This window comes from Lemur catta, chromosome 17 (genome assembly GCF_020740605.2).
Source record: "Lemur catta isolate mLemCat1 chromosome 17, mLemCat1.pri, whole genome shotgun sequence".
Classification (NCBI taxonomy): Eukaryota; Metazoa; Chordata; class Mammalia; order Primates; family Lemuridae; genus Lemur; species Lemur catta.
In genome coordinates, this window is record NC_059144.1 from 38621086 (window position 1) to 38645067 (window position 23982).

Sequence of the window (23982 nt, forward strand, 5' to 3'; positions counted from 1 at the left end):
TGGGGAACAGGGGACTGGCAGCTGTGCCCAAAGCCACCACACGGAGTGTTGTTTCATAGTTGAGGCTCAGGAGAACAGCAGCCTGAGAGCCACAAGGGTCTCCGTGTGTAGCGCCTGCAGGCACAGAGCTCCTGCTCCCTGAGGCCAGCAGGGATCAGGGTCTGAAGGTGTGTGGTGGGCTCTCCGCAGCTCAGCCACCTCTTACTGCTGGGTCTGCACCAAGGGTCTGCCCTGCTGCTAGACCGCTGTACTTACAGAGGCAGGGCAGGATGCTCCACGGAGCCAAGCAGCCTCCGTCTCACAGCCCACGTGCGGGAGCTGCGAACAGGCTCCTCCCTCCCTTCTGGTTCAGGCTGCAGCAGCAAGTGGACAAAGCAAGCTGGCCAGGGCTGGACTCTGGTCCCTTTATTGAGACTGAGAGGCCAGTGGGTCCAGCCAAACAAAAATAAATTTCTCTCCCAAAGCCTGCCTGCAGGCTGGGGCACCCAGCATGTCCTGGCCGGGGCCCATGGCTGCCGCCCAACCCCAGCAGCACAGGTCTGGCTCCTTTGGAGTGACAGGATCCTGGCTGCCCTGTATCTGGAGACCCTAAGTGGAAGAGGGAGGTGCATCCTGGTGGATCCCCCCTCCACCCCCAGGAGGGCTGGCCCCAATATCCAAGATCTGCGTTGGGCCCTTGGGGCTCAGTCATCGGTCAGCGTGATGACGTCGTACTCGATGCCCTGGTGCTGCAGCTGCTGAATGTGTTCAGGCACTGCCTCCTCTGTGCCAAACAGGCCCTGGGCTTGGGCCATGGCAGCGTCAGCCACTGCTGCCGGGGAGGGGAAAACATGGTGAGCCTGAGGCCCAGGAGCTGGGCCCGGCCCCCGTGGTCCTCAGGGTCCAGCCCCATACCTGTGACAGCTGAGTGTGCTGCAGCCTCCAGTTGAGCCTGTGTGACAATCTGCTGGCCTGGGGACACAGGCACATACTGGATCTGGAGGAGAGATGATGACGAGACCTGGGCCTGGGAGAGCCCGTGCCCCAGCTCTACCCGGTCTCCCCGGGCCCTACCTGGGATTCCTGAAGGAATGGGGCCCCTTGTTCATACTGGATGTGTGTGATCTGGCCCTCCTGAACCTGGAGAGAGGAAGCCAACCCGTGATCCTTCCTGGGAGCAGGCTGTGCAGCCCTTCCCCAGCCCCACCCTACCTCCAGGCCTCACCTACCTGGATGTGATGGCCCTCAGGGACAACGACGTATTCCTGGGGGAGCAGGTGCTGGACACCGTCCTGGGAGATGATGTACTGTACCTGAGGAAGAGTGGGCTGTAGGCAGGTGCTGAGCACCCCCACGCCCCCTCCCCCAGGGGCTCAGCTAAGCAGGTAGAGTGGAGGACCAGAGACACCCAGTACCAATAATGGCAGTTGTTGCTGGCAAGCACAGACCCTGGGAGGGGTGCTTTAAAGGTACTGTTCCTCCCCAAGAGGGGGCTTGGTGGGGAGCAAGAGGGAGGGCAGAGTCATGGCTGAGGAGGGGTCAGCAGCAGCTCACCTGGTTGTCAGAGGTCACCAGGTGCTGTACTGTCTGGCCATCTGCTGTGGTGATCTCTTGGATGTAGGTGGCTTCCTCCTGCCAGGGCCAAACCAGCTCTAGCCTTGGTTCTCTGCCCTCACCCCTGCCCGTAGCCTGCCAGCAGGGCCCCCCAGTCCTGGCTCTTACCTGATTGGTCACTGTCTGTTCCTGGGCCACGATGATGTGTTCCTGGCCCAGTGCCTGCTGTAGCCGCTCTGGGCCCAGGACTCCGTGACTGGACTGGAGCGCAGCTGGGCAGAGGGGAGGATGCTCACCCAGGGCTCATACTCTGGCCCAGAGGTGCCTCTGGATCCACCCTGGTGCCCACCCCGTGGCCCAGGGGCCGCTCACTGTGTAGTGTGGCCAGCGTCTCATCATCACTGTTCAGGATGATGGTCTGGGTGGGAGTCCGGGTTGGGGTCCGGGCTGTAGGGGTCCCTGACTTCCTCCCATCAGGGCTGTGCAGCCGCTGGATGTGAAACTTGAGGTGCCCGTTACGGTTGAAACTGAGGGGGACAGAAGGCTCAGGGCGGCTCCACCACACATGCCCAGCGGCCCCTCCCCACCAGCACCCAGCCTCACCGCTGCCCGCAGAGGTGGCACGCGAAAGGCTTCTCCTTGGTGTGTGTCAGCACGTGCCGCCGCAGGTCCTTCTTGTTCTTGGAGGCGAAGCTGCACTGGCTGCACTGGTGGGGCCGCAGGCTTGAGTGTTGTGCCATGTGGGCCTGCAGGGGGGCCACCAGCTGGGTCAGGACAGATGGCAACAAATCCCCGGGTCCCTGCAGACAGCTGGCCAGGGAAGCAGGCCCAGGAAAACCCAAGCCCTGTGCACTAACGAGGAGCTGGGTAAACAGCACAAACCAGACCAAGCTGTGGTGCAGCTGTGTTGTGTTGCACGTATGAAACGCCATGGGCTCCACCATCAGGACCTGGGAAAATTCTGTCCCAGCTCACAGACTCAGTTTATCTGTGTGTAACTTAGAAGAGTCGGATGAGGGGATCTCTGAAGGTCCCATCCAGCCCCATATTCTAGGGCTTAGTCCTGCCTAATGAGGCCTCGGTCACCCCTTGGGGAGGGTGGTGCTCTGGGCCCTGCTCCCCCACTGAGCTCTGGGAGGATGGCCACATCTGAAAACTGGAAATCTCGGCAAACGGAAATGGACTGTGGACCTCCCCCGGCACCTGCCTCGCTCACCTTCTCCACACAAGCTCCCCACCCACCTCAACCTTCTGCCTTCAGTTCTAGAAAGCTCAAACTGTCCCAGCCACGCCTCACGCCATCACATCTCTGTGCCTTTGCTGCTGCAGGCCCAGCTCAGCCATCCCTCCTCTGTGACGTCTTCCTCAGCACCCCATGTCCAAGTGACTTGCTCTCCATGTGTCTGTGCTCCCTGCCCTGCGCACTTGGTTCATGTTGGGGACACTGTCTGCATTAGTCACGTAACGTCTGGTTTGCCTCCCCACCAGACCAAGCTCCCTAAGAGCTGGGACCTTGCTGAGTCATCTCTGACCCTAGAGGGGAGCAGAGGACCTGGCTTCAGGGGGCGGCAATAAAGGTTTGTAATACAAATGAGTGGCCCAATGAATGACAGCAGAAGAAAGGGGGTGGGGGACACCTACCCGGACTTCAGGCCACTGGTGAGCACTGAAGGGGCAGTCAGGGCACTTGAAGGCACTGGGCCCGGCATGGGCCCGTTTGTGACTCTCCATCTCTGCTCGGCCAGAGAAGGCCTCGGCACAGATCTTGCAGGAAAACTTCTTTGATGCTGCAGTGGCTGCAGATGGTGGTGAGGAGGGCACGACCAGGCCCAGGGCTTTGCTGGCTGCAGGAGGTGGGGAGGCAGAGCTCTGGGGGTCCCCCACCTGGTGGGTCTTGGCTGGAGATGGGGGCTCAGGGCCATCTCTGGGCAGCCCTCCACACTGCAGCAGGGGCCACTTGGCTCCAGAGGTCAAAGCATCCGGACTCGGGAAGGAGATGGAGCCATCTGCAGTCAGCTGTGGAGAGCCCAGGGAGCATGAGGTGCTGGGGAGGGGAGGGAGCGGGGGGACAGGGCAGTGGTGGCTACCCCCAGCCTCACCTCGATGTGGTGCAGCTGGGTCCCGTCAGCAGCCATTATGTAGTGGGTGCCAGCTTCCTTGAGAGTGTCACTCACAACCACAGCCTGGGCTGCCTCCCCCGGGGGCTCCTCGCTGTGAGCACAGAGAAGGGGCAGGAGGAGGCAAGGCTTTAGGACAGGATGGCCACAGGAGCCCACTCTCTGGACAACACGCATCAACTGAGGGGTGCCTGCCACCACAGATGGACTCGAGCTGGAAGGACCCAGGGATGACCCTTGCTCTGCCCTGTTGGCTGACCCTCCACTGGCTCTCTTGTAAATGGTTACCAAGTGCCTAGCACAGCACCCTGCCTCCTTGGTAAGCATGGCATTGCCGGGGGTGGGGTGGGGTGGGGGGGGGTTGGGCAGGGAGGCCAAGGGCCTCAGTGGTCCAGCCCAAATCTGGCCAAGTGGGGCAGGAGAAGGGCAGGCTAACAAGGAGCAGAGGTGGAATCCCCACCATGAGCCTGGTCCCTGGGCAGGGCCAGCAAGGACCTGCTGCCCAAAGGCCAAGAGCAGATGCTGAGAGACCTACCTGCCCAGGTGCTAGCCAAGGGAATGGGCCCTGGAATCCTGACTCCTGTCCCAGCTGAACAATTTGGGACTTGGATTCAGGGCTCCCTCAGATGGCCTAAGGTTCACCAAACATATAAATATTCCTCCTGCCCAAAAGTGGCTCATTGTAGGGAAGCCAAATGCAGGTGCCAGGTCTCAAGTGTCAGCAAAGAAGCCTGAGCTTGCTCCAAATGTTAGAAGCAGGAAACACTTGGGATCATCTAAGACAACGAGCACTTGGGCGTGGGAACCAAAGGGACCAGAGTTCAAATCCTCCCCTACTGCAGGTCTGACCTTACGCCAGTTACTTAACCTCCCTAGCCTGTTTCCTCATTTGTAAAATGAGGGAAATGAGGGTCTCATGGCAATGATTTAGGTGAGATCAGGAGCTCAAGTGCCTGGAACATCTAAGTGGCCCCAAAATAGTAGCTCCTGACTTCCTGAGGACAGACTCTACCACCTCCCAATCCCTTGATATGTATCAGGATTTTTGCCTCTTGCCAACTAGGTTTGGGTGGTTAGGGCTCAAATCTGACTGCCCCAGGACACCTACACAAGGCTGAAAGGGGCCTTGTGGGGAGCACGTCTCACCTGTAAGGTGTGCCAGGAGCTGATGTCCCCTCCTCCATAGGAGGTGCTGTGATGACACTGTAGCCAGCCCCACCAAATGGACCTGGTGCCAGGGTGATCTGTGGTAGTTCAGGGGCGCCTAGCTGGCTTTCAGCTGCCACGCTGCCCCCGGGCTCTGCCACGTGGAGGGTTACCACCTGTGGTGTGGCATCTTCGGGGGAGGGCTGCCCACTAGGGGATGCTAACCCTGCTTCCACGTCCTCTGACTTCACCACGGCCACCTGCAACGGCACCAGTGGGCACAATGGGCAGGGAATGTGGCAGAGGAGCCGGTGTGCAAGACCCTTCTCCATCCTTGAAACTCACTCACAATGGCCAGACCCAGTACCACCGCCACTCATCCGCACAATCCTAGCTTTTTCTAAAATACACTCTGGTTTTCCAAATCCCAGTCGGCAACTGGAAACAGACCAATAAGAATAGGGCAGGCCAGGCGCAGTGGCTCACGCCTGTAATCCTAGCACCCTGGCAGGCCGAAGTGGGAGGATCACTTAAGGTCGGGAGTTTGAGACCAGCCTGAGCAAGAACAAGACCCCGTCTTTACTAAAAATAAAAAAAAATTAGCCAGGCATGGTGGCGCGCGCCTGTAGTCCCAGCTACTCTGGAGGCTGAGGCAGGAGGATCACTTGAGCACAGGAGTTTGAGGTTGCTGTGAGCTAGGCTGATGCCACTGCACTCTAGCCTGGATGACAGAGGGAGACTCTGTCTCAAAAAATAAAAAATAAAATAAATAAAAATGTAAAACTTCTATATACCTCTCTATAGCTATGAACTAAATTATATGAAGATTTCCAGGTCTGATGCCAGCCCTGCTCCTTTGTGGAGTTTTCTCTGTCCCTGGCCCCTGGCAGCATGTTACTGCTCCAAGTTTTTGGAATTTATATTCTCAAACACACACTCTCCATCTTTTCAAGAGGCTGGGACACAGGCAAGACTTGGAGACAGGCTGGATGTGCAGGGAGGTGTGAAGATGACCCCAGGCACTTGGGTGAGGACAGGAGAAGTAAGGGGATGAACTCAGGAGGAGGACATGTCAGGCTTGAGGTGCACGTGCCAAGGCCACTGGAGCTCGAGAGAGAGAGAGAGAGGGCTAGGACAGATTACTCTGTGGGCATCTTCAGCCTGTCAGAGGTGTCACGCACTGAGGGTACTCCACTAGATGGGAAGCTAGTTCAGACCCCTGTGGGAGCACCCACAGGCACAGGGTGACCACAGAGCTGGGAGGAAAACTGAACAAGGACAGGGCCCCCAAAGCCACGGGAGCAGTGCACACAGCATCTGTGGCCTCCTGCAGTCTCAGTGGCACAGCCGGTCTCCCTCTGCGCTTGCCCACTGGATTTCAGTGGCGCTCTCTCTCCTGCTAACAGGGAGCTCGCTGAGAGCAGGGGAGCTCTGATTCATCACTCTCCTCTATTCCCAGGGTCCGGCGCAGAGCTGCGCACCTAAGGTAGCAGGGGTGGGGGAGGAGGTGCTCACGCAGCTCACCTGCAAGGCTGCGCCCCCCAGGGCCCGCTGAGTGCTCATGTTCAGCAGCAGATCCAAGGCTGTCTGTGTGGCCATCGCAGCTGACTCCTCAGCTCCTGGGTAGGGTGGGATCTGATCCTGACAAAGGGCTGGAAAACTGGCACCCAACACCACCCCCCCATCTTCCAGCACCCACCAGCATGACCCTGCCCTGCCCCACTCCTGGAGCTCCCGCCCTTGCTCAGAACTCACCTTGCTGGTAGATGATGGTGGTGCCGCCCAGGGTGTCAGAACAAAGCAGCGGAGGGGTCTCAGGTGACTGGAAAGGTGCTGCCTCTGGGGGTATCTGGGGTAGGGATGTGGCCACACCTGAGACAGGTTGGCCTAGATTCAAGTGCCGTTTACCAGGCACCTCTGATGTGTTGGGCATCTCACATCTGTTGGTTTATTTCATCTTTGTTTTCATTTTTCAAGATATACCAGCTCGATGCTACAGGTGAACCAACTGAGGCTCAGAGAGGTGAAGTGGCTGGCCTAAGATCCCACTCCTAGTAGGTAGCAGGGCTATGACTTGAACCCAAGACTGCCTGACTCCAGAGCCTCAGTTCTACCAGCACACTGTGATCCATCTTTCTGGGACTCATGTGTCAGCTCACGTGGCAGAGACAGCTAGCCATCTCTGCTGAATCCATCCTCCCATTCTTTCTTGCTAACAGAACTGATTTTCATCAGGGAAGCAATGTGCCCCAGCTACAAGACTACATTTTTCGGCCTCCCTTGCAGCTAGATAAAGTGTGGCTATGTGGCTAAGCAAGTTCACAAGGAATATAGATGGACAGATGGCAGGTATCCTTTCTGTCCTTCCCCCACCCCTTCTTCCTGCTTCCTGCCTGGGATGTGGCTAGAAAGGCTGGTGCTTCTGCAGCTGTACCAGACCATGAGACAACTATAAAGATGGAAGTCCTGTGCCCAGGATGGCTGGGCAAAAATATTGAGAGAGCTTGGTCCCTGATGATTATGGAACTGCCACACTGGCCCTGGACCACTGACCTCTGGAATTCTTCTGTAGGCAAGAATAATAAACTACTATCACGATTAAGCCACTGGTGTTACTATTCTCTATTACCAGCACTGGAAAGCCACCCCTACTGTATTAGGGCTGGCGTATCTGTGACTCAGCTAGTCGTTAACACAGCCTAGAGAGGCACCGGTCACTTTGCTGGACCTCAATGTGCAAATGAGGATGCTGGGGTTGGGAGAGGTGGTATCACACCGTCATCCTGGCTCACGCCCTCAACCCCGTCTGTCTGCTGCCTGCTCGGCTGACCCTACCTCAGGAGGTCCTGGAGAGCTGGGAGGTTGCGCAGGGGCCGCACTGTGCTGCTGCTTCAGCTCCTCGATCTGCTGCAGAGAGAAGAAGGGGCGGCGGCGGGAGGGGGGCTCCTCGGGGTGGCGCCGCCCCCATTCCTCGAAGCTGCTTGCATGTCTGCACCGTACGTGCAAGCGTAGATTCTTCTTGTGCCGTGTGCTGAAGTGGCAGTACTCACAGGCAAAGGGCTTGGCCCCTGTAGACACATATCAGGGGATGCTGGCATCTACCCACCCCCTCCAGGAAGTCTTCCCTGACCCCAAGGACCACTACGACTGACTCACTTGCAATGATTCATTCCCATGCTTAGGGAAACACATGCCACTGTCCACTCTGTGGGCCAGGACAGAAATGAATCAGAGCCACCCTCTGTACCCACAACCTTCCTGCAAGTGCCTGTTTTCTTTCTAGATTTTTATTGTTTTTTTGAGAGACAAGGTCATACTCTGTCACCCAGGCTGGGTGCAGTGGTGGAATCATAGCTCACTATAGCCTCAAACTCCTGGGCTCAAGTGATCCTCCTGCCTCACCCTCCTGAGTAGCTGGGACCAGAGGCACGTGCCACCACATCCGACTAATTTTTAAATTTTTTGTAAAGATACGGTTTCGCTGTGTTGCCCAGACTGGTCTCAAACACCTCGGCTCAAGCAATCCTCCTGGCTTAGTCTCCCAAAGTACTGAGACTACAGGCGTGAGCCACTGTTCCCAGCCAAGTGCCTATTTTCAACGTCACGTGACTACACGCTCCTCGTGTGAATCATCTCCCCCAGGTAGACAGGGATACGGCTAAGGCACCGCTGGGTCCCGTTCTCTGTTCTCTCCTAGTGTGCCTACCAGAGGGCGAGGCACCAAGGAGGACAAAGAACCAGCTTTTGCTGTGCAGCTTCTGTGGACCAAGCACACGCTGCTGCTGCTGCTCCACCTGCCAAGGGCACATGAGCCCCAGCGCCCAGCACACACGGGGGCTTAGGGAACAAATGGAGCTCACTTTCATAGTAACCACATGGCAGGCACTTCTGATTTCCCCATTTCACAACTATGGAAGGCTCAGAGAGGGCAAGCGACTGGCCCAGAGCCATGCAGAGAGTAGCCTGCTGAGTGGGAATTTGAGCTCCAGTCAGAGTGAACACACATGGGAAATGCTCTTTACATATGAAGGACTTGGGCTGTTCCCATGGCTAGGGCTGCTGAGGGGGAAGGATGGGGACAAGAGCTGAGCCTCCAATGGGGGGTGCAGGGAGCTGAAGGGCTGTGGGGTGGGGCTAGGTGTGCTGAGCCTGACCTGTGTGCTTGACAGCCACGTGGGACAGCAGGAAGTCCTCTCGGAAGGTGCGGTAGGGACAAAAGCTGCATTTGAAGGGCTTATCACTGACATGGGACAGCTGGTGGTTCAGCAGTGCCTTCTTGTCCTCACAAACAAACTCGCAGAACTCACACTTGAACCTGGAGGCAGTCAGAAGGAGGGAAGCTCAGCGATGGGCAGGGGGTGCTCCCATACCCAGAGGCCTCCCAGGGGATGTACCTGCGGTTGGCCACAGCCTGGATGTGCGTGAGTAGGTGCATTTTGAAGGTGTAGCGCTTCTTAAAGGACTTTCCACACTGTGAGGGGTGGGGTGCAGTTAGATGGGGGGTCACCCAGGGCCTTTACCCACCCCCCAAGCCTGGCTCTCGACCCCCACCCACCTTATCACACATGTGGGGCTTCTCAGTGCTGTGCGTCTTCATGTGCTGTGTGAGTCTCTTCTGCATGGGGTACACACGGCCACACACGGGGCAGGGGAAAGAGCTCAGCTTTGGGGTCTGAGAAGGTACAGAAGGGGCCAGATGGAGTGAGAAGGGGGGGAAGGTAAGTCCTCCCTTCCTGCCCCACCCCTGTAGGCAGCCCCCAGACAGGCTCCCTTCCCGGGCCAGCACCCCAGACTCACCGGATCTGGCCTCTTCTTCCTGGGGGAAAAAGGCCCAGGAATTAGACCACAGCTTCCCCAAGCCCACCCCAGACCCTCTCACGCTGACCAGGCCCAGTCTCAGCCCTGAGCACCCCTCCTGCTCACCTAAGGCGCTCTCTCTTACAACAGTGTTTCCCAGCTGGAGTCAGCTGGGGAAAACGCTAAGAGGCTCGCCCTAAGTTACATTCTGCACTCAACTACATTCGGGAAATGCTACGTTCCTTCTCTCTCTCAATCACAAAACATATTTGCATATTGAAAGCTCTAAGAACTCCTGCAGGAAAAACAGCTGTTGAACAGGTACTCAACCTGGTAACCCTACTCTTATTTGACCACAGAACTTCTTGAAAAAAAGACAAAAAAAGAAAAGAGAAAAAAAAAGAAAAGAAAAGAAAAGAAAAGAAGGAGAAGGAAGAGGAGGAGGAGGAGAGAAAAAGAAAAGAGAGGAGAGGAAAGAAGAGAGGAAAGAGGAAAGAGGAAAGGAAAGAAACCCTATAAGCATCTTGGAGAGTTGGATTTTCCACAAACACAGTTTGAGTCATTGTCCTAGAGGATCTCTGAATCCAACCTCTGCTCACACACTACCCCCCGTAAAGCTAACTCCTTCCTGAAGCTACAGATCTAAGCATAATTCAGTGAGCAATGCATAGGCCCCTAAGGTTTTTTCTTTCTTTGTCCTAAGTCTGCTCTCTCAGCACCAACTGAGAAGAGCAGATGGACCTGAAGTGTGGAAGATCTCTGGGTCATTTACTGAGCACCTTTAGGTATACAATTTCCTTCAATCTCCTCAACTGCCCCCACTTTACAGATGAGAACTAAAGTTCACACCAGGGAAGACAAAGAATTGGGGACCTCAAAGCCCCATCAGACCTTGCTTTTCTGATCATGTCTGCAAAGTGCAGCAAAGGGAGCTGGCCCAGAGCAGCTGCTCAGGAAGAAGGAATCATGGTTATTCCGGGCCTCCACTTTCCCACTCCGCCGGCCGTCCTTGCCCCATCCCACCCACCCACTGACCGGTCCCGGCTGTGTACGGCCGCGTGCCGGATGACGTCCTTCCGGTAGACACTGGTGTAGCTGCACTCATCACACTTGTAGGGCTTGCTGCCCACGTGGTTGAACATGTGCTCCTGGGACAAACACAAAAGGAGAGTAGGCTGGGGCTTGGCTTCCCCTGCTGCCGCTTCCCTGCCCGTGCCCACAGCCTTAGGGCTGCTCCGGGAGCAGGCTCACAGAACGGAGCAGTGGACGGCAGACCCTGGGGCAAGGGCTGAGGCCCATGAAGGCCAGGGACTCTCCCCAGCAAGGACACCCACTCTGCCAGGCTCTCTGCTGGGCTCACCATTTGACAAAGAAGGAAACTGAAGCTCAGGGTGAAGGGACCTTGCGGATGGCAGAGCTTGGAGCTGGCTCCACAGCCTATACCCCCTCTTTGCGCTAAGGGGCATCCTCCCTGTGGAACCCAGAGAACCCAGAGCAGTGTGCACAAAGCACAGGGCTCTGACCCCCTCCCACAACTAACAAGTTGCACATTAGCCAGGCCAAGCTGCAGTTTCTTGGGTCACTAAAATGGGACTATAAATACCTACAACCTCACTGGGCTGCAGGAGAATGAAATTATCCAGGTACTGGATAAGAGACACGCTCAGGGCTGCTGCAGGACCCCACAGCACCTCCAAGTTAAGGAGAAAAAGGAGCCCTGTTCTTTAGACACATTACTGCCATCTGCTGGAAAGCTTTCCGACATACTGAATCAGAGGAAACCAGAGTTTTACAGCCATCTGGCAGTCTGCGGTGGTGAACAAGCAAATCTATGATGTCCACAAAGTGCAGTGCCATCGTGCACGGCAGCCCTTCACAGGCCCCCCTCTGCATATTCCTGCAGGGCCTGGTGAGCTAAGCATTCTTCAGTTGCTAGTGGGGCAGACACGTGCCCTGTGGAGGAGGGGGTGACCCCGGATGCTCCAGTAACTCCATCCTCCCTCAGCACCACCGGTTGGCTTTGCCCACCCCTTCCTCATCCTCCCTGGTGACCCTGGCCTCCAGGCTGCCGCACCTTGAGCGAGGACCAGCGGCGGGAACGATAGCTGCACTGCAGGCACTTGAAGAGCTGGGGGTCACCGGCCTCATGGGAGCTGACGTGGAAGCGCAGGTCCTCGTGGGACAGGAAGCGAGAGCCACAGATGCGGCACAGGAAGGGCCTCAGAAGTGGTTTGGGTGACTTGTAATAGTACCTGCCAGGAGAGTGCCGGGAGACATCTGGCTGGGTTGGGGGCCCAAAGGGGCCACCAGTGGCCTGACCGCCTGCCCCATGCATGCTCCACGTACTTGCGGTATTTCTTGCCTAAGAAGTGCCTAGAGGGTCGACCACGGCGACGGGGTGGGACGTCAGGCTCATCCTGGCAGGAGGGTGCTGCATTCTCTGCATCTGACTGGCTGACACCAGGTTCCACCGGGGCCCTGCTAGCCTTGCCCAGGGCCACTAGCTGTCCTGGGCCTGAGGAGCTAGGAGCTTCGGGATCCTGTGGCTCCAGAGAGATCTGTCCACTCTGCGAACTCACTAGAGGCTCTCCCTCCACACCTGCCACAGACATGCTAGGTCACAAATCAGCCACAGACACATTAGGACGGACAAACAGGTGGGCCAGAGGCCAGCCAGCCAGCCACAGACCACTCATGGGCCCATGAGGTTGCAGGACAGACACAAACAGCCCCTGCTCAGAGGGCAGCATGGATACCACACTCCCTCCCTACAGCTGACAGATGCTGTCTGGTGCCACAGCAAGAGCTGGGGACCTCCCCGTCCAGGTGCCTGGGTTCCAGACATGGCTGTCAGTGACTTGCTGTGCATCCTCAGACAAAGCCATCCCCTCCCTGAGTCTCGTTTGCCCCATCTGTCACATGGAGGCCACAATCCTTAGTGTCCTCAGAGGAACAGTCTAAGGCTTGGGAGCAATAGTGAAGCTTGGACATTGGTGTTTCTTAGGGAGACTGGGTGGCTGGAGGATTGAGGGGAGGGCGCAGACTTCGCTTACACACTTGCAAATATTTTGAAGTCTGAACAATCTAAATGTGTTACCTCTTTAAAAAAGATCCACAGTATTTAAATATTAATACTGCACTTTAAAAATTAACAAAGAGACAGACAATGCTGGTAACACCCTCTTTCTTGATGGGTGCTTGGTTATACAGATGTGTTCACCACGTGAAAACTCCTTGACCTGTGCAGGATACGTGTGATTTTCCACGTATATACCTCAGTAAAAAGTTATTCTGAGAAAAAGACTGAAGAATATAACAACCCCTCCAAATTGCATGTACATAAACAGCTACCACATACTTTTCCGTGTATGTTTAACTCTTAAAGCAATCCTAAAAGGCACATGCCACTGTCACCTCCATTCATAAACAAGGAAATAGGAGATTCATGAGGCAAAGTGATCTGCTCCAAGTCACAGAGATTGTGGGGGACAGAGCTGGCACTCAGACTCACAGCTGGGCCTTTCTGTCCCAGCCTGTGATGCTCTAAGCCAGGATTCCAATGATGTAGCCTCAGGCCTCAGATTTATTCCTCTGTCCTCATTTCAGTAATATTTAAAACATATCTTATTGGCTCAGTTATAAAGACCCAAATTTCTCTTTTACTGTGACGATTTACCAATGCAAGGCATTTTGATAAAGCTGAGATATCATTTCTAGAGTTAGGGTGTCCTAGACTTTGGTCTGGGAGGACTCTCCTTTACACGGACTGCAGATCACCCCACTTTCAGACTGTAGAGCTCCACAGCACACAGCAGGTGAGGCCACCCCTGACCCACCCACATGGGCCCCTCCCATGACCAAGTCTCACCATCTGGGAGGTCTGAGGTCTCCAGGCGAGGCAGCTTCCTGGGCCGGCCAGGCCTCCTTCGGGGTCTTGGGGTGCTGGGGGAGGGACGCTGGAGCCGCAGCTGGCGGCCCCGGGGCTCATCTTCAGCTGGATTATAGTCGCTGTCCTCTGTGGGGACAGTAAGAGAAGGTGGACAGTGGCTGGAACCTGCCCTTTCAGCCCTGACCCCTGGCCCAGCTCCTCTGGGAAGAGGCCCACTTCCCTGCCCCCTGCCCACTCCTCCTTCAAGCCCAGAGCGATGCCCCCTCCAGACCGTGAGCATCCCTCCACCGAGCACCTACCGCCAGCTCATATGGCACCTTTATGTGAATTAGAAAAAGGCGCCCCTTCCTCAAGACACTTTACAGCCACTGATAGAAAAAAGTTTGAAGAAACATTCAAGCCTACAAATTCTATGACTGCCCTATCCAAAACACCAGCTGCTAGCCACATGTGGCGATTGAGCACTTGAAATATGCCTAGTCCAAACTGAGATATAATTAATATACAATAAATTTCAAATAGTATAAAAAAGGAAAAAAATAACTAAAATTTTTTATGGCTCAATATTGAAAATAATATTTTAGCTATATTAGGTAAATAAAATATATTAATAAACTTAATTTCACCTTTTTTTTTCACTTTTTAAAATATGGCTACCAAAAACAGTACACATGTTCTTGTGCTTGCATTATACTTCCGTTAGACAAGTGTAAACAGGGCCCCCTTGTGGTCGTTTCCAGTGTGCAGCCTGCACAACTGCACAGAGGTCCTGGTCCCGGAGCCCAACCTTCCCTAATACTGGAGGCACCGGGGGTGTGTCTGTGCCAATCCCTCCTTCCTGGTCCTCCATGTGGGCGGGGAAGAGCTCAGTGCATATTTGTAGATGGCAGTGAGGATGGCAGGCCTAGGAACCATGGTGGCCTACCCTCCAGGTCATCAATGGCTCCAGCATCTATAATGTCATCATCGTCTTCCTCCTCTGGCCCCTCTTCCTCCTGGGTCTTGGTCGAGGTGCCCCACTTCCGCAGACGCCCCTTTTTGCCAGCTGCTGCTGTTGCTGCTGGGGGGTGAGTGGAGGGTAAGATAAGTTTGCCATGTCTGGCTCCCAGCCCCACCCCCCACCCATGCAGTCCAGGATGGGTAGGCTGCTACTGACGCACCTGGACGGAAGTGCCGCTCCCGCATGTGGCGCAGCAGTGTGGCCTTGGTGCTGCTCCGGTACTGGCACATCTTACATTTGAACTGCTGTACCACCACCACCTCCATCATGGCCTCTAGGCTCTGCAGGTCCAGTTCCTCGGCATCAGAGGCCGGGGGTGGCTGTGCTGGGGAGCTGGGCCCACCCTGTGCCTCCTCAGGTGGCTCCAGGCACGTGGATGTGGATGTGGGACCATCAGCCAGGGCCTCAATGGCTGCCAGGCTGTGGGCCAGGGTGGAACTGGACATCGGCGATGTCATAGGGGCGCCTGATGGTGGGTGAGGAGACCAGAGGGGAGGTTAAGTGGAGGGCAGGGTTGGCCTCAAGCTATAGCTACCCTTCCCAGGCAGGCCCAGAGGGCCCAGAACCAAATTCCCCACCACAGGCCACCTTGCCAATAGGAAAACTGAGGCCCAGAGCAGTGAATCACCTGCCACGATCACACAGGTGGTGCGTGGCAGAACCTGTCCTCTCCTGCTCCCCTGCCCACTGCAGACCTCCCTGGGTCTGGTGCCTGGGGTCTTACCGTCATCTGGGCCCTGCAGGATTAGGTACCGCGTGGTCTCAGCCCCACCATCCTCAGCACTGGTCACAGTGATGCAGCCTGGGCAGACATGGAGGGAGGTCACACTGCCTGGGCAGGGGGTTCCCAGCTACAGGCCCACCCCACAGACCCTACATGGGCCTATGACAGGCCTGGCCCATACTAGTTCTGCCTCACCTGTGCGAATGCAAATCAGCTGTGTCGCCCCTGAGCCTCAGCTGCCTCCCTTGGCAGGGCTGTTGGGAGGTCTGGTGTGAGTGACATGCTGGCTCAGTAACTGGCCCATAATGACACAGGAGACCAGGGCTACTCCAGCTGTCTGGACTTTGACCACTAAACCTGGAAAGTCCTCCTTCTTCCTCTCCAAACTTCCTCAGGGTCAAGGCCCAGCTCCCACACCACTTTCTTAGGCTTGGCTCCTCAGCCTATCCCAGGGCTTTTTGAGGTGCTACAGCCTCTATACTTGTCATTGACAATAGTAGGTACAGGATGGTACTTTAAGAGCACGTGCTCTGGACTCAGACTCAAAGCTCAACACCAACCACTACATCCTGGTGACAGTGGTTAAATTGTTTTGTGTCCTCTGTGCCTCAGACCTGTCTGGACTGTGAGGATAATAACATCATCTACCTTTTGGGGTTACTGGGAGGATTAAATGAGCTGATGTATGTAAAGTTGAGAACAGTACCTAGCACAAAGTAAGCAATAACTGTTTCTGTTATTTATGGTGCTATGCTAAGAAGTTAACTGCATTGTCTCATGAAATCCTCATGTCATTTACCACTATGAGACAGGCAATGTTACTGTGCCCACTTCACACGTTCGGCGTGGTAAGGTGATGTGCCTGAGTCCACACAGCTGGCTGCTGGACTCTGCAGGGGAGCCCTATGGGGCTCTCTGCCTGACTCACTCTGGATGAGGTCAGGGCCGATGGTGGACTCGATGATCTTGTCAATGGCCGAACCCAAGTCCGAGGAGGAAGCCGTGCAGTCAGACACCAGCATGTTGGGGTCTGGGAGTGCGCTGGAGTGCACTAGAGCTGGGGGGCCGCCTGTCACACCCGCCACTGGCCCATGGGACACAGACGATGAATCAGGGAGGTAGCCATGAGGCAGGGGGTCCGTGCTTGAGCTGCTCTCGGACACCTCCTCCTGGGGACAGGCAACAGGGAGGAAGGGAGTTCAGGGGCCAGGGAAGGCAGCTTGCCAGCTCACACTCACCAGATAGAGCTGTCTGGCCCAAGGACGTGGTAAGTGGAGCCACCCACACTGTCAGCCCCACTGATGACTTATGGGAGACACTTTCCAGTCACAGAATCCCCCAAGAAAAAGCCCCAGGAGCCCTGGTTCTGGTCAGGGGCTACTCTAGAATAAGGGAAGGGACCCCCAAGCCCCCAAGCCACAGCCAGGGAGAGCTATTTTCACTGGACTTTTGCATAAATTGTTCACTCCAAAACTCTTTCCAGCATCACCCCATGGCTAACTCACTACCACTTAGCTGGTATCTCTTCTAGGAAGCCAACCCTGACCCCACGGCCAAGTTAGGACTTCTTCATCCTCAGTGCTGCAGCTGCTGGTATCCCCCCACCACACCTGTGTTCACTCTGCATCGTAATGTCCCCCATGCCAAACTGTATGCGCCACAAGGGTCTGGACCAAACCTATCCTCTGCTGCATCCCCAGGGTCCATCACATGCTGAGCACATGGCCCATCCTTGCCAGACCCCAAAGTAAGGGCTACTGCTGTGTACCTCTATCAGGTGATGTCTTAAATATGATCATTAGCTTGCAGATAATAATGACTGTTACTTCCTGAGTACTTCCTATGCACTGAACACTATTTTAATTGCTTTGCATTTATTAATTCATTTAATCGTTAAGAAAACTCTATGAGGCGGGTAAATTTATCATTCCCACTTTTTCTATATAGATTTTTAGTTGGCCATATAATTTCTTTCTATTTTTAGTAGAGACGGGGTCTCGCTCTTGCTCAGGCTGGTCTCAAACTCCTGACCTCGAGCGATCCACCCGCCTCGGCCTTCCAGAGTGCTAGGATTACAGGCGTGAGCCACCACGCCTGGCCTATCATTCCCACTTTACAGATGAGAAAACTAAGAGCTAGAAGTTGGGTGGCCTGCTCAAGATCACAGAGGTAGGAAGTGGCAGAGCCAGGAGGAGATGGTTTACAAAGTGTGTCCAAGAGAATGTCTGGCAGGAGCTCACAACCCAGGTATTCCTGCTCCACTTTACAGACAGAAAGGCTGAGGCTCTAAGAAGTCACCCAGTGAACTGAAGGCAGGGCCAGGACTTGAACTTGCCCCTGTGTGAGGACAGTGGGTAGTACAATAGCTAAGACCACAGCCTAGATTTGAACCCTGGCTCTGTCTGCACTCTGTGCCTAGTTTCCTCTTCTGTATAGCGTGGGGAAAAGTGGTATGTAGCTACCAAGTGTAGAGAATAAATGAGAAAATCCATGTTAGGGGCTTGGCATGGTGCCTAGGTCTAAGTAAACCACAAACAACAAATATTAGCTACAAACAAGCCTTGCTGGCAGCTTCCTCTTGATTGCCACGCACTGCTCCTCGCGGTCCCGGGCTCCACCCACGCCGTCCAGCCAGGTGCATACCTGAGAGCGGCTGCCGCGGTCCGAGCTTTGCCCTACACCGGAGTCGTCAGCCTCTGCCTGCGCCGGGGCGGCCGCCGCGTCGCTGCTGTCGGCGGACACGGCTTCCGAGGTCTCCACACCCAGGCCGCTCTCAGAAGGCTCCTCTGGCCGGCCAGGCCGAGGGGCCGCGTCGCTACTGCTCTCCACCTCGTTCTCCTCCATCGGCTCAGGGGGCCGCCTGACAGGGGGGTGCAGGGTCTAGGGCCTTCACTCTGTGAGAAGAGGCGACCTGGGCTGGAACAAGCCGGCCACCTCCCCGGCCCCGGGCCCCGCGGCCAACCCAGCTGCACCCTTGCGCCCATTTTGCAGATGATTGAGTCTCAGACCGGGCGGGGTTTTCTCCTGTATCGAGAGGGGAACTCTGGGAAAACTAGACGGAGACGCCGTGCCTGCCGGGCTCTGGCCCTTTCCTGGGAGGGTGGTCAATGACTGGTAATCTTGACCCTTTCCCTCGCTCCCACGATTCCTGTGAAGCAGTTTGCTCTATGGGCCCGTGCGGGCTCAGCGCCCGAGTTCCCCCGGATGTAGGGTCGGTGGTACAGCCCGCAGGCCCCCTGGGTCAGTGGTTCGCTCCCCCCTCCTCTGGCTCCCCTGCGGAGGGGGCTGACAGCGACGGTCTCGGGGCCTGGCGACTCGGGGCTGTCCCCGGCGCTGCCTGCGCTCCAGGCCCGACGCCATCTTGTGGCGGCGCCCGGTTTCCGCTCAGGCAAGTGCGAGAGCGACTAAAGGGCCTGGGACCCCGGGGCCCTGTTCGGACAGCCCCGCCGGCCCGGGACCTCGCCGCCGGGTAACCCCGCAGTGTGACCTCACTCCACGGCAGGGTACAGTGGGGTGGCCTGACTCTACCTGAACCTCACCTGAGGCTTTCGTACCCACGTTCCTCTCCGACTCCGGCATCGACGAGGTCGCCATCCTCTATCCCCCGCTGCGGAGGAACTCATCGGCCTACTGTAGGCCGGAACTACTTCCTCCGCTGGCCCGAGGAAAGACAGATTTCCAGTGTTCTGGAAGGTCTATCCGAGGCCTCAAAGCCAAAATCAGGTCCGAAGAGACTCTAGGGTTTTATATGTCGCCCGATATGGGCAACGAGATCCGCTATGGGTTGGGGACTACTTTCTCCCTTGGCGGAGGGTTACATAGGAAGTGGTACTTGACGTCATTGCTGGGTCCCTTCCCTGGGCCGCCGGGCTGGGAGCGGCAGAGGCGGGCCCCGCTCTCTTGGGGCGTGGCTCTGGGTTGCCTGGCCACGCCCCCCGGAACGGCTCAGCAAAGCGTGCGGCCACCAGAGGCCTAGGTTTGGCGCAAGAGGCGTTGATGTTATGAGGCGTTAATGTTATCAGTCGTTTTGCCTGGCTCGTTGCCGATTACGTAACTCTCTTCTCGAACCTAATCGAATCCTGCCCCATTAGGCTTAATGTGTCCTGGCGGGAGGAGGTCCTATAATCCTTGTTGTACAGATGGGAAGACTGAGGCCTGGAAATGGGAAGGGCTGGTCCAAAATCACATCAAGGAGACTCGGGAGGCAAGTTCGGATGGCCAGGGTCGGGGAAATGGAGAGTGTAAGGTTTTTGGATAGGCCGGCGCCAGAGAAAGAAAAACGAGCAGAGTTGAAAGAGAGGAGCTAATGCCTCGCCCTGACCTTTGTATACGAATTTTTTTTACATGAGTAGAGCTGGAGGTCAAGACATCCCACACAGCTGTCCTCAATGTAGATGGTGTAAGTGTATTTAAAAGCCTTAAGAGGCCGGGCGCGGTGGCTCACGCCTGTAATCCTAGCACTCTGGGAGGCTGAGGAGGGAGGTTCACTTGAGCACAGGAGTTCGAGACCGGCCTGAGCAAGAGCGAGACCCCCATGTCTACTAAAAGATAGAAAGAAATTAACCTGACAACTAAAAATATATAGAAAAAATTAGCTGGGCATGGTGGTGCATGCCTGTAGTCCCAGCTACTCGGGAGGCTGAGGCAGGAGGATCAATTGAGCCCAGGAGTTTGAGGTTGCTGTGAGCTAGGCTGACGCCACGGCACTCACTCTAGCCCGGGCAACAGAGTTAGACTCTGTCTCAAAAAAAAAAAAAAAAAAAAGCCTTAAGAAAGGTTATGCCTTTCCTTCTGGACGCCCAAAATGCCACCCTCTGTTTAAGCCTTTTCTAGTATTTGCAGTGGAAGAGCACTAGAGAGGGAGTTAGGTGCCTTGGTGCCTCTAAGTTATTTTGCTCAATTGAAAAATACAGGCCAGGCGCGGTGGCTCACGCCTGTAAGCCTAGCACTCTGGGAGGCCGAGGCGGGCGGATTGTTTGAAAGAAATTAGCTGGCCAATCAAAAATATGTATAGAAAAAATTAGCCGGGCATGGTGGCGCATGCCTGTAGTCCCAGCTACTCGGGAGGCTGAGGCAGTAGGATCACCTAAGCCCAGGAGTTTGAGGTTGCTGTGAGCTAGGCTGACACCATGGCACTCAGCCAGGGCAACAGAGTGAGACTCTGTCTCAAAAAGAAAAAAGAAAAATACAGATTTGAACATAGAGAAAGCCATGTGAAGACGGTGAAGACCCAGGTAGGCAGAGACTGGAGTTATGCTGCCATAGGCCAAGGAATGCCTGGAGCTACCAGAAGCTGGAATCAGCAAGGCAGAATATACGCCAGAGCCTTCAGAGGGAGTATAGTCCTGTGGACACCTTGGCTTTGGAATTCTGGGCTCTAGAACTCTGAAAGAATAGATTTCTGTTGTTTTAAGCTACACCCCCCCCAAAAAAGAAAAAAGTACAAATTTTGGGGAAAAGCATCTCAAAAAACTCCTATAGACAAACTTACTAGAAAGGACAAAGGGTGCTTTGAGCTGTTATTTGTGTGCATCTGAGTATGAATATGGCCCTTTCCTGGGTAAAGTTTTCATTTCCTAGGTTTCCCTCTTTGTTAGGTGGAACAGAGCAGGAGGCCTCTGGGCGGGTTAGGCCCCCCATCCCCCTCCTCCCCATCCATCAGGACCAGGCCCGCAGAATAGCCCTGGAGACCTAGGTCAACCCTGGCATGATGGCAGGTTTGTTTTGCACTCCCCAGGCAGCTTCCCAACATAGACCCCATTCCTCAGCCATCCAGAGGGACTCTGCCCCACATGCCAGTAGGATGCATCCTGTCTCTGCCCAAGTCACGTCCCCTGAGGCCAAGGTACTCAGGAGTAGCCCCACAGCACCCATTCCCATCCCCACTGAGACTCAACTCTAACCTTGGTCTTTGCCACCACATCACCAGACTGTAAAATGTCATGGTATGGAAGGTACAGCCTCATCATGAAACAGAAGTGAAGCCCAAGGCCCAGAGAAGGAAAGCTCATGGTCCAGGATCTCACGGCTCTTTGGAAGCAGCATATCAGAATCCTTCCATTACAAAGACAAACAAGCAAATCCTGGTTTTGTGACTGCTAATCCAGGATTCTTCCCACCAGAGCATGCAGTCTGTAGTTGTGGCCTCAGCTTTGTCAGGGAGACTTCTGGAAGCAGTGAGGGACTCTGGGTCACAAGGACGTTAAAGTGGACCATTGAGAAAAAGATGTAGAGGACAGGAGCCAAGAGAGAAAGAGGAGGGAATGTGCCAGGCACTGTGTGTGTGCTTTGCTGCATCATGGTGTCTTAAGGAAGCAGGGGTGATTATCATCTTCCTTGCAGAGAGGACGAAGCTGAGGCTCAGAGAGAAGTGACTTGTCCAAGGTCACACAGCCAAGAGGATGGAGCTGGGATATGGAACCAGGTCTGTCTGATTCCAAAGCCCAAAGCAATTTAGGTAGCATGTGAAGTATGCTTAGCAATCATAACACTTAAAATACTCTGAGACAGTCACTGTTCACAGTGCTTTATCTACATTAATTTATTTGATCCTCACAACCTATGAGGTAATTATTATCTCCATTTTACATATGAGAAAACTTAGGCACAGGACAGTAAAGGAATCTACCTAAGTAAGGGGTGGAGCTGGAATTGAAAACTAAGCAATCAGGCTGGAGACTTCATACTTTTAGATTGTTGTACCATTTCTCTTGCAATAATGAAAATACCTGGTTCTTAGATAATACTTTATCTTTTCTGAGTCGGGCAGGGTGGTTACTATTTTCCCATTTTACAGATGAGGAAATTGAAGCCAAGAGAGGAAGTGACTTGCTCAAGATCACAGCAAGTTTCCTGGTCTAATAGATAATGGCTGAGTGTCCAGGCCAGATTTCCTGCAGTAGATAACAATCATACTAGCAAATATTTGTTGAACTGAGCACTTACAAAATACTAGGTGTTGCATTAGGTGCTCTATATGCATTTTTTTGGTTTTGTTTTTAGAAAGTCTTGCTCTGTTGCCCAGGCCAGAGTGCAGTGACATCATTTTAGCTCACAGCAACCTCAAACTCCCAGGCTTAAACGATCCTCCTGCCTCAGCCTCCTGAGTAGCTGGGACTACAGGCCCATGCCACCACACCCAGCTAATTTTTCCACTTTTAGTAGAGACGGGGTCTCACTCTTGCTCAGGCTGGTCTCAAACTCCTGACCTCAAGTGATCCTCCCCCTCAGCCTCCCAGAGTGCTAGGATTACAGGCGTGAGCCACTGTGCCCGGCCCAAGCCTGCATTTTAAACTATAATCAAAACAACCAGAGAAACTAGATACTCTTGTTATCCCTATGTGACAGTTGAAGAAATTGAGGCTCAAGAGCAGTTAAATGACTTGTCCAAAGTCATGTGTTTGATGGTCAGCAGAGCTGGGGTTCAAACCCTGGCTTCCTGACTCCCAGTGCAGTGCTCCTTCTATTGTACTCGATGCCCCAAGAGGGCAGCTGAGCTGAGAGCAGTCAGCAGGTGGGTGCTCTGGGGCTCATCTGTACCTTCTCTGTCCAGGCCGCTGCCATCTGCGGGTTTAGCTAAACCTGTTTTTAAAAACCTATTTATAGCTTAAAACTGTACCACCACTTGGGATAATGGGTCCCTTGACTCCCCGTGGTGTAAATGAAGACTTCCTTTTATTTGTCCTAAATATTTCTTTTTCAGGATTGGAGGGAATGGGGTAGTGCGGAAATGTCTGTAGGACCAGCATACTTGGAGTCAGGAAATAGGCTGAAGTCCAAATAGTGTTTGCCTGTTTGTATACGATGGTATAATTTCTGACACCAGGCAGCAGGTGACATGTAGGCAAACATGTCATCTGATCATTCCAAAGGCATAAGGGGTAGGCAGGGCCTGGATTTCCGTCTCCTTTAATCTGTCTTGTTTCTTATGTTATCATCAACATTTAGCACAGTTTTGCAGACACAGGTAATAGCAATCTGTTGTATGAATGAATGAATGAACCCTTATTCTAGAGACAAGGAAACAGAGACACAGAATATCGGGGGTCTAGCCAGAGAAACACCCATGCCAGATGATTCAAAAGAGGGAATTTAATACAGAGTTGTTTGATGGGCAGAAATAGCAACCAGAGGAAGTTGAGGCAAACCTGAGATTAGCAACCTCAGGAAGCTGCTACCTCCCCCCTGGGCTGGATGTATAAAGGGAGGAGATGGTATTACTAGAGACCAGAAACTGGGGCTGCCCAGAGAGAAGCCCCAGTGGGACAGACTAGCTGGAGCTAAGACCACGGAGGAGTCACTGCAACTACTGAAGCATCCCCCACCCCATCCTTCCCAAGGCAGAGAAGGGGGGCAGACACTGGCTTCTCCCTTCCTCTTCCTCTCTCATCTGTCACCAGGGCTTCCTGCTGGCTGATCCATTTCCCACTGCCAAAGGCCAGCTGGCAAGGGAGCCCAGGAAACATGGTTTGCAGTCCTCAGCCTCTGCCATACATAGCAGAGCAGGAGAAGGGCAGAGAATGGATTTGAGATATATAGAAAAATTAACTGGCCCAAATAATCCCATACCTAGGAAGGGATCAGATCCTGTATGCATGGTCAGGCGATGCCTCTCCCCCAAGTCCATGTGATCTTTCTAGGCTCTTCTCTTTTCCATGTCCAGCCTAAGCATCATCTTTTTCAGGAAGCCTCCTTCCCAGTAGAATTGCCATCTCCCTCCATTGAGTTTTCTAGCATTTCCTACCTGCCGGTATCAGAACATGCACTGCAGTGGGAT

At 54.5% G+C, this 23982-nt stretch overlaps 1 protein-coding gene across 5 annotated transcripts; it reads right to left on the minus strand.

The window, feature by feature from the left end:
• Nucleotides 1-384: 384 nt before the first annotated feature.
• ZNF335 (zinc finger protein 335) lies at nucleotides 385-18825 on the minus strand. 5 transcript variants are annotated; one of them, XM_045529555.1, is made up of 28 exons: nucleotides 18746-18825; nucleotides 17850-18100; nucleotides 16135-16375; nucleotides 15207-15284; nucleotides 14643-14948; nucleotides 14408-14542; nucleotides 13462-13608; nucleotides 11940-12192; nucleotides 11668-11845; nucleotides 10629-10741; nucleotides 9594-9612; nucleotides 9352-9468; nucleotides 9191-9267; nucleotides 8951-9111; nucleotides 7632-7864; nucleotides 6552-6645; nucleotides 6321-6415; nucleotides 4797-5056; nucleotides 3633-3744; nucleotides 3175-3549; nucleotides 2137-2279; nucleotides 1906-2060; nucleotides 1702-1805; nucleotides 1534-1611; nucleotides 1209-1292; nucleotides 1054-1119; nucleotides 895-976; nucleotides 385-811 (listed from the first exon to the last, which is right to left on the minus strand). In XM_045529555.1, exons 2-28 carry the CDS (start codon nucleotides 18048-18050, stop codon nucleotides 684-686), a joined length of 4035 nt encoding a protein of 1344 aa, XP_045385511.1. In that variant the 5' UTR covers nucleotides 18051-18100; nucleotides 18746-18825; the 3' UTR covers nucleotides 385-683. The 5 variants fall into 5 exon arrangements, with proteins under 5 accessions (XP_045385511.1, XP_045385514.1, XP_045385513.1 ...); XM_045529558.1 differs by lacking the exon at nucleotides 18746-18825 and having other exon boundaries at nucleotides 14408-14539; nucleotides 17850-18488; XM_045529557.1 differs by lacking the exon at nucleotides 18746-18825 and having other exon boundaries at nucleotides 385-808; nucleotides 17850-18488.
• Nucleotides 18826-23982: the final 5157 nt, after the last annotated feature.

Bases quoted from the DNA above. Each gene is read 5' to 3' on its own strand.
- ZNF335 (XM_045529555.1), bottom strand. From the start codon at position 18,050: ATGGAGGAGAACGAGGTGGAGAGCAGTAGCGACGCGGCCCCTCGGCCT. The intron at 12,193-13,461 runs GTGAGACTTGGT...TGTCTGTGGCAG, and splicing joins GACCTCAGACCTCCCAGATG to GTGTGGAGGGAGAGCCTCTA. The intron at 5,057-6,320 runs GTGAGCTGCGTG...GTGCCGTTGCAG, and splicing joins TGGGGGGCGCAGCCTTGCAG to GTGGCCGTGGTGAAGTCAGA.